Source organism: Oryza glaberrima, chromosome 8 (assembly GCF_000147395.1).
Source record: "Oryza glaberrima chromosome 8, OglaRS2, whole genome shotgun sequence".
Lineage (NCBI taxonomy): Eukaryota > Viridiplantae > Streptophyta > Magnoliopsida > Poales > Poaceae > Oryza > Oryza glaberrima.
The window spans coordinates 16,527,868-16,538,196 of record NC_068333.1 but is presented as its reverse complement, the minus strand read 5'-3'; the positions used below and the strand labels follow the sequence as shown (position 1 = coordinate 16,538,196).

The 10,329-nt window shown below is 39.8% G+C and overlaps 1 protein-coding gene across 1 annotated transcript; it reads right to left on the bottom strand.

Annotated features, from left to right (window-relative positions):
* Positions 1 to 5,785: 5,785 nt before the first annotated feature.
* On the bottom strand, positions 5,786 to 9,639 carry LOC127783082 (disease resistance protein RGA4-like). Its single transcript, XM_052310347.1, has 2 exons — positions 8,819 to 9,639; positions 5,786 to 7,700 (listed from the first exon to the last, which is right to left on the bottom strand). The coding sequence occupies exons 1-2, from the start codon at positions 9,637 to 9,639 to the stop codon at positions 5,786 to 5,788; spliced, it is 2,736 nt and encodes a 911-aa protein (XP_052166307.1).
* Between the last annotated feature and the right edge of the window lie 690 nt (positions 9,640 to 10,329).

The window sequence follows — 10,329 nt, the reverse complement described above, 5'->3', positions numbered from 1 at the left end:
CGTATATAGTTCATCCTTACTTAGTTAGTGTTATTTCTCTCTTTTTCTCGTTAAGTCATATCATATCAATTTTTTTAATTTTAGATAATTAATCTATGGTCTAAACTATCTCCCTCACTTTCTTTTTTCATAAAGCGACATCACCTTATTTTTACATACGAATCGTAGTTCAAATTTAAATTATTATAAACCACATCAACTTATGTAAGTTGTTGTCTAGCTATGTTACATATTATTTTTACTAGAGTATTGCTATATGTATGACACAGTTGTCCAACTCAGGTACAACTAGAGACATGTAACCATAGATCAATCAAAGGAGAGCATATTCATATGCACTACAGTAGTTTATAATCGTTGATCAAATTCAGTCGTACGTGAGTCAGACAGTTGGGTTGTATGCATAGCAATTTCCTTTTTTACTTATGGTTACTATACTAAACTCCCATAGCAACGCGTGGAGTTTCACCTAGTTATATATATATAATTCCATTAGTCTACTTCAATTACATTTGAATTGTAGTTCAATCGACACAATTGTTTGTAGGATGATTACCGTAATTAGAATTAAAAATAAAAGATCATGCGTCATAGACATAATAATTAAAGTTAGGAGGGTAATATGGGTTTTGTCGTTAAAGCGTAAGCAATAATATTCTGACCGGACATGCATAATTTAAATTTCATCCTTTGATGTAAGGTCCATTTCAATCCATCTAAGAGCAGGAACAAATCTATTACTCCCTCCGTATTTTAATGTATGACGCCGTTGACTTTTCGACCAATCCGTATTTTAATGTATGACGCCGTTGACTTTTCGACCAATATTTGACCATTTATCTTATCAAAATTTTTGTTCAAATATAAAATTTTTTATGTCATGCTTAAAAAACATTTTATGATAAATCAAGTCACAATAAAATAAATAATAATTACATAAACTTTTTAATAAGACGAATGATCAAACGTTGGTTGAAAAGTCAATAACGTTATACATTAAAAGGGAGGAACATTTAGGGAAAACTTATAAAACGTGATGTAAGAAACAAAACAAATAAAAATAGAGGTAAGTGTGACCGGCTGCACCAATAATCCAGACTTCTCTAAAATTCAAGTTAATTAACTAGCTGTTAGGTTTGGCCCATTGTTAAGTGTCAAACTATCAAACTACTTGACAAGTGATCAATGCACTGTTTTAACTTTAGAAAATACAGCCAAATATCTACAGTGGCATGTATATATCAAACAATTAACTGTTAGGGTTGGCCCATTGTTATGTATCGAACTATCCTTAAGCAACTCATATCTACTTGTTTTGTTGGATGCAAGGGAGTAAGTATTGTCCTCCTATCTAATACTTGTTCCCTTCTTCCAACAAAACAAGTAGATAGGAGTTACCAACAACAAGCTTCTACGGCTAGCTAGCAATGAAAAGTTCAGAAAGTTTAAAAGGAAGATTTGAAACTTCAAATTATTATTTTTAATTTCAGCCATAATAGATATACATATTTGCAAAACTACAAATATACATGGTACCATGCATGATTGTGCTTTCAATATTTTAATTTTTATCAGGGATAAACGAAATAATATTTCTCGAACTAATATATGTAAAATATGTCTTAACTAGGAACATGAAAACAATTAACATGTTGATTTTTCATTCAGTTAACGTAAATGGGAAACGAAATTTCAAACTGATAATCGTAAATCTGTTAGAAGTGGAGTACTATTCTGCAATGCAAGCATATATACGGTTATGCAAAAAAAAATTTGGTGATGCATAATTTGGTGGAAACACAGGTTTATTTTTGTGAATTCGTTTTGTCTTGAGATAGGGCATCACGCCATTGACACCGCTCTCGATCAGCATCACTATTACTCCTGTTTCACAATGCATGGGGATCCACTCAACAAACTCCAACACCAGAAGCAAACTAATCGTCATCAAATTTTTATTATAGTGTTTCTGGGTACAATTCTATTTCAGTATTTAATCGTTCTTCCACTTGCAATTACAGGTGTAATGAAATATAAACCCAATTGATGTCACATTAGTTTACTCTCTTGGAGAGAACATGCATGCATGCATGTATTTTTCCTATGGAGTGCGTGCGCGGTAATGTAAATTGAGAAACGGCCCTTACTTTTCTAATAAAAGAAAATTAGAATGTAAATTCTATCACGGTCCACACACATATGCATAGAACTGTCAAATGATGTACGCCTAATTTCGTTCCCATCTTCTTCCTCTTCTCTCTCTCTCTCTCTCTCTCACTCTTTTTTTTTTTTTTTGCGCGAAACCACCTTCGTTAATTTGACTGGGTCACAGCATCACTCTCTAAACTCATGTTTTTTACCATTCTTAACTCATGGTTTCGTACCTTTAGTAGTTTTAAATTAAACATCTGTAGGTGCATACATATGTACATGGTTTTCGTCATGATCGTGTGTTTTATGCGTAAACTACTACGCCGCGTAACCAAACTTTCTTGTCTGCTGTCAAGGAAATTTAATAGCATTTTCCCTTATCACTAAAATAGTACTAAATTTTTATGGCAATCAATTATTTAAAAGTTTCCCCCACCCAAATTCTTCTGCTCTGGGCACGACACCAGCGTCAACCCAAGCCACCACTGGTTTAAGCAAAATACTCCAAGTCCCATTTGAATTTTCTTGCAGGTATTTTATTATTTGAGATATTTTGTAGGCTTTCAATAATTTTCTATAATTCCTTGTAGAAAGTGACTTTTAATTTGGGATAAATTTATCATGGGATGACATTATCCAAGGGCCAAGGAAACCCGGGAACAATATTAATGTGTATGCAAGGGTTGATGTTGAGCTTGTGAAGCCCAAGGCCCAAGCACATGAATGAGCAATTAACTAGATATCCCAACTAAGGAATACATATTATCATACATATTATCACAACTCTGAGACAGGCCATACATATTATCATGTGGCATGGCGAAAGACGGAAAGAGCTAACATCGTTCCAATGATGAGGAGTTATATCTTCTTTGATACATCTTGGGTACATATCACTAGAAGAGAAATCACCTAAACCACGGAAGAAGAGTCCGACCCCACCGCCCCCTCCGCCGTTTCCAACCAACAAAAAGAGGGAGAGTGGCAGTACTTCGACCATGATCGAGGAAATTAACATCATCACAAAAGCGTGATCCACTCTTTAGGGTTCCTAAGGAGATGAGTAGGAACATAATGTCGCTCCTCATGCTAGAAGAGAAGAAAAAGGAAGAACCGGTGGATCCTTTGGGCGGCGGAAATTTCTTCCATGCCATGGAAAAGAGATGGCGCTCCGGAACCTCCTAAGTCAGATTTTACATGGATTGTATAGGAAAACAGCACCTGCAAACGATGGTCCACTTGATAAAAATCCAAAGGCCAACAACGAACCTGTTTATAAATATCGATTCAAATCTTCTTTAGTAGTCAAGCCAACACAGATAAGCGGTCTATAGAACAAGATGAGGATTGAGCAGATTTGTTTTTTCTTTTTGACAGTAAACAACAGGAGAGACTCCTAATATGCTATATCAGGTATAAGTATAACAAGAATATTACAGGGTTACAAAGAAAAAGAAAAGGAAAATGAATTTACAACAAGAGGATTGAGCAGATTACATGGTACATATCAGACTTAGAAAAACCACTGCCGCCAAGCCTCCCCACCACCAGATCCGGCACTGTCAAGACTCCCCACCACCGGATCCACCACCGCCAAGGCTCCCTACCGCTGGATCCGCCACCGCCAAGCCTCCCCATCGTCGCCGCCGCAATTCCCGCCCACCATCGCCAGATCCGCCTCCCCTACCACCGCCGCTGCTGAATCTGCCCCTCTCGAGGCCAGTCTGCTGCGGATCTACGAGGGAGGCGTAGAGGCCCCTCCACCGTCGCCATGGTTGACCTCATCCGTCGCCACCGTCGCGCCACTAGCCACCACCGCCGCCAAGAGAGAGAGGAGAGGAGTGGGAGATCGAAGGAGATCAGTAGGGCAGAGAAGTGGAGGAGAGGAGAGGAGCAGGGCTGTGGGGGACCCGACCGGTAGATTTTTAAGGTGGAGGGAGGCCGGATGGACTTTTCGTAGGCAGGCCTCTTAACAGGCCCGCATATGAAAATAACCCTATTTTCGCATATAGACATGTTAAGAGGCCCGCCTATAAAATTATTTTTTATATACAGGTCTCTTAAGGAGCCGTATGTAAAAATGTTGGTCAATTTTGCTGACGCGACAAGTTACTGTCCATCTGCAAACAAAAGGCGGTCTCATCCAGAAAAATCGTTTTTAAGTAGTGAAAGATGATAATATTGTTCAAACATATTATGAATTCTGTTCGAATTACATTGCACTCAAGATACTAATTAATTAAGGCACTATTACTCAATTATAATACCTTATCCTTGATTTTCACCTTGTACACACATAGGTGAACAAACAAAAGCTGTTTATATATATATATATGCCATGCCTTTTCTGTCAGTCTTTGCTACTGATTTAATTGCAGTGATGAAAAGTGACATTGCTGTGGAGAGAGGGTTGAAGGTAGCATTGAGCAAACCCTACCCTAAGTAATTATTGCTTTGACGAGAAGAAATTTCAGCTAGTTGCTGTAACCGCGATATTTGCATAAAACATGAAAAATAAAAAGAAGCTAAAAAAATGAAAAATCACTTAAATATGTGTAGAAATTGGGGAAGAATATATAGGACACTTGCAAACCTAGCTTGTTGATGTAAAATACAAAAATGAAGCTCAATACATTTTTTCTATTTCCCAAACAATTATCGGTTTTTCCCTCAAAGTTGATTTTTTTTTCCTTACTCTTTTTAAAAAAATTTCTTCACCATCTACCATTAAAAAACAAGAACTACATCCATAATTTTTTTTTTTTTTCCATAAATTGAATTTGCTCAAAATTTCTCAAACCCTAACCGCCGGTAACCGATCCCCTTCCCCGCGGTAAGCACGATAACCGTGATTACCGCGCGATAACGTGAAAGCCTGGTTACGGTGCGTATACCTATATTGTATATAGATCATGTTAAAGTTACACACAAAAAAACAGGTAGCGATCTCAAAAAAATATACCCAAAATTAACTACCAAAGTCATTCTTATACAGTACACATTATTATAATATTTTCACCAATTTGTGGATGGTGTTGTAGACATACTTGAACTATTTAACATGCCCTATATTGGCATATACTTTTGAATTTTTTTTCTTAAGTATAGAAAAAGAGAGTAGCTATATAACATTGAAGACTTTTTTGAGTCAAAAAGTTGCGAATATAACTATATTACAATTGTGGAGTGTAATTATATTATAACCATAATAACTTATATGTAACTGGAATATAACAATCACAAATGTGTGCTGACACATAGTAGTTAAGTGTTCGTGATGCGAAGTGGAGGTGCTGAGTTCAAGTCTTGCACGGTTTTTATTACACTGTTTCTATAGAGAATACCTAACGGTCTAGAAATTGAAAGTTCTACCCAAAAAAAACTTTTGACAGTAAACTAGCGATTCCGTAGAAAAATTCTAATGAGTTTTCGTGCATACACAAAAAACAAACAAATCTCTACCCATACTCTGATACCATACAATGAATAATTAACGCTTATTATTGCATATATTAGTACGTATTATTACAAATAGGGAAACACACACAAAGGAAATCTCTCACATAATTTATTTAGTTCCGAATGAACATGAATTACTAATTTACTGCTCAGGAAGCACATAAGATAATATCAATTATGCAGCCTTGTAAGTATACAAAATCCTTGGCCTGTTAGGATGCTCCCTTGCTCGTGTTTCCCAACTTTCCTTTGTGTATCTCGAGACCTCAGAGTCCAGAGTTACTTCTTTAAGTTCTCGAAGATCTTCGATTTCAATACCAGCCAAACCTACTAGGTGTCTGCAGAGCAGCTGGAGTGACACCAGGTCCCGCAGTGCTCCTGCTTCAATCCTCGGGAAGACAGAGACTTGCACCTTGAAGCACAGGCGTCGCAGACTACGGAACGCCCCTTGTGGTATCACAAATTCGTCAAGGCAATCGCTGATCAGTTTGAGGTATAACAGACACTTTAGGTTACACAGATCAGAGAGAACATCCCGTGTCACGGTAATTGATGAAAGGCACAGCTCAACGAGACCTGTATGCCATTTGACAAAACGGGGCAACGAACGAAGCTCGCCATGTAGTTTCAGCGAAGTGAGCTCACAGGGAGTATCGAGAGAATTGAGGAAGCTGCCGGAGAATGTTTGCAGGCAGATTGATAGTTTACGGTTATCGCCAATATACAAGGGAGGATTGATGTACTCCTGGATGGCCTCTGAAAGCTTACGAGCCAAGATACTATCATGATCTCCTGCAGCTGATGACTGGCACCATATCTTAACCTTTTTCAAATTGCTCATATGGCCCAATATCTCAAGAAATCCTTGGCTCTTGAAGTCGGCGATAAATCCCGATAAGGTCTCCAATTTACTATTTTCAGATAACTTTTTGAGCGTACTCTTGCTATAGCCATGATATTGAATCCTAAACTTTCCAATCAGATGGTGTAAGAAGGGCAAACTAATAACTTGCACAGGTAGCTCCTCTACACTCGTCTTACTTAGACAGAGCGTTTCCAAAAGTTTCAGTTTTGCTATATCTTTAGGAATACTTGTAATTTCTGCCCCAAGGCTGAGATACCTCAGATTCCATAACTTGTGTATATTTTTCAGGTGCTTGTTCTTGACATCATTGCATTCTTCGAGATCCAGGACTCTCAAAATCTTGTACCTGTGAAACTCGCAAATGGTGTCACCTGCCGTCCCGAAGATCGTCAAAGACCGGACGCATGACAAATCCATATCTGTTGTAGTTCTGCGCTTGTGAGGTGTCCTATGATCGATACAGAGATGACGAACTTTCCTTCGCCAGTCAGGAAAGGACATGATGAACCTCTCAAGTCTCGACGCCTTGTACAACATATACTCGTGCACGATACTGCGAGTCTTGCACATCTTGACATCGCCATTATTGCTTGTGTCAATGATAGGATGAAAGATGTCCCAGTCTACAAACGTCTCAAAATTCCAACGTGCAATGGTCTGGTCATCAATGTCCACATCTTCGCTCCTTGCGAATCCTTCAGCTATCCAACGCCTGATTATCACTTTCTTCTCGAGCGGAACATCGTTTGGAAATATGCTCAAATATAGCAAGCAGGCCCTGACAACGTGGTTTGAAAGACTTGTGTAATTATCCATGATCACGCCTTTGAGTCTTTCAAAGTTACCATTGTCATGTATTTTTGAACCTAGGTAGCGACACAATTCGCGACAGCGCTGCCCAGTAGGCTCATTTAAACCTCCCAAATAATTGGCCACACAAACAAGGGAAAGTGGATGGCCATCACATTTCTTAAGTAGTTCTTCCGAGCCCATCTGCAACTCAGGTGAAGGTGCCTCCCCAAGAGCTATTGTCTTGCAGTATTGATCTTCAAGATTTTGCATTTGGTATATGAAACCTTTGCCATTGCCACAGCAGGTATTCGCTTCCGACTTAATGGTTGTGGTAACTATTATCCTGCTTCCGTTGTTTCTACTATTTTCTTCGAAAGCTGATTTTATAGAATTCCATTGCCCATTCCCAATGTCATCAATAACAATCAAATATCTGACAAATTTCAGAGACAACAAAACAAAATGATTTTACATGTGTATTGGTGTAAAATTAATGTATTTATGTAAAATAATTTGATGCATGACAGATGTTTTGCATCCACTAAGAAATTAAACAGGCTAAATACTCTAATTAACATGTTCATGATCATCATATGAATACAGTACAATGAAGGTAAGGAAAAAAAATCATGGAAAGCAATAGTTTAGTCGTTTGTGAAATCTCCACAAACGAAAATAATTTTGATAATCAAATTTATGCATATATATGTAGCTCTGTATACGTTATTGTGTTATAAATGTACTTTCTTGTAATTTTTTCAGTAATGGCTCTGTATATGTGTCAATGTAATTAAGCTCTACAAATAGAAATGTATAAGTGTCTACGTGTCAATTTAGGCTCTTAAAATAGAAATATATATGCATGTGTGTCTATGTAAGCTCTAAATATTAGAAAGGTACAAATGTCGGTGTCAATGTAAGCTCTAAACAAATCTGATATCTACCACATTTCTTTAACGGCAACAAATTGTTTTGCTTAAATAATTAGGAAACAAGGTTTACGTACACACACACATAGTAATTGTACATATGTACACGTAACATAAACTGTCCATTTTGGGTCCATGAGTCAGCCTACTAACAACAGAAAAAAAAAGATATATGTAGTAGTTGTATATAACGAGTTATATATAATAAGGTTCGGGTAAGAGCAGGTACAATAGCAGGCTATAAGCCAACTGCAAACATATTTTAAGGAGATAAACGAGGAGAGAGAAGAGCAGTGGGCTACAGATTTGTAGCCAGCTGTATTACGGACTCCAAGACGCAATGTGTTTATGATAGGTGGGACTAGTTATTGATAGTGTAGTATGTAACTATTATATGAATGAGCTATTAGATTGGCTATAGATGAATTAGAGCTAGTAGTTACCTATATTATTAAACTTGCTCTAACCAACGGCCGGGCGCAAGGTTCAGCGAATGAGTGGTTTTACGATCCTCAATAAAGTACTCAATGTAGTACGTAAAGTTCCAATACATTCTGAATGACCGTAAAGGTGTGGATGGGTAATGCGTGCAACTGGGAAACAGCAACAGAAATTCTCTCACCTTCTACCCCTGAGGTAGTCCATGAGCTGGGCTTGGAGATATTGCTCGTCATCGACCAATAATCCCTGACCCCGATAGCCAAATTGCTGGAGTAATGATCTGAAAATCTCCCCCGCATTTTTCTCCTTGGCTCGATCAACCCACGCACGGCAGGAACGGAACACCCGGATTCTATCATCATCAGTTGAGCGGAACACTGCCTTAGCGAGGGTCGTCTTGCCGGAGCCGCCAAAACCCACGATGGCGATAACCCTCAGCTCCTCCGGACTTTCCTCCAGCATCGCGAGGATGTCCCCCTTGGCTCCCTCGACGCCCACGGGGTTGAGCTGAACATGTTCGCGTTGTTGTGCCGCCGCCGGCGCCAGTGGCGGCGGCGGCGAGGGCTTGTCGTAGACGAACTGGCACAGGCGTTCATTGGTCAGCTCCTCGAGGCGCCTGTTGAGCGCCGTGATCTTGTCCCCGAACCGGTAGCGTGTGCAGATGGTGAGCAGGAAGCGCCCCAGCCGGCGCGCCCGCGACGCTCCCTCGGCGCAGGACACGCGGTGGAGGAAGCGCTCAATGCAGTCCTCCATGTCGTGCGTCAGCTCGCGCAGCTGGTCGCCGAACACCTTGGCGGCGGCCGTGGGGTTCTTCGTCCGCCGGAGGTCGTCGTCCATGGAAGCTGCGAGCAGAACTAGTTTACGTCTCATTGAGTCGCTATCATCGATCACGTTCATGACCATCTTACAACTGCCTGACAGCGCCTTAAACAGCGGCGGCATGACAGTGTTCACGAAGGCAGTTATCACCGCTTTCTCCATGGTCTCTGCTGCCTCAATCATCGTTCGATACAACACTAAATTTTGGTACTAACTTGATCTAGATATTTTTTGCTCGGTATCTGAGATTCTGAAGTGGTGAAGTGGGGGTTGAAAGTGTTTTTTAGTGAATGAATGCTGCTAGAAAGACGATCGACCAGAAGGGTATAAATAGTGGAGAACCTTAGACCGGGTCAGTACATAGTTGGCTGCTTGGCAAACCGAATCTCTGATACATAATCCATGTCCCACAGAATCACACATATCTAACCCATGTCACGCAGAATCTCTTGTATTTAATACCATGTCAAACCGAATCTCTTATGTATGATTATAGCTGAGATATTTTTAGATGCCGTACCTTTCGGATCCACGGAGACCATGAGGGACAGTAGGATTTTTTTTTTTAAAATTACACAGTACAACGCAGACACTCACAACGGAGGCACGTAAACTCTACCCCTATGAGCATCTTCGAAGACTGTGCAGGCAAATCCTTGAGATTGACGAAGGCGCCTGTTATGAGCATCTTCGAAGACTGCGCCGGCAAATCCTTGAGATTGACGAAGTCACCACAGGTGCCTCACTGTCGACGGGTACGTCGCCTACCACTGAAAGCACAAGCCGTTAAATCATGGAAAATTTGCTCCCATGGAGAGTCAAACCCAGGACCTTAGGTGCTACTGAGACTCTTGTAACCACTAGGTTATAGAC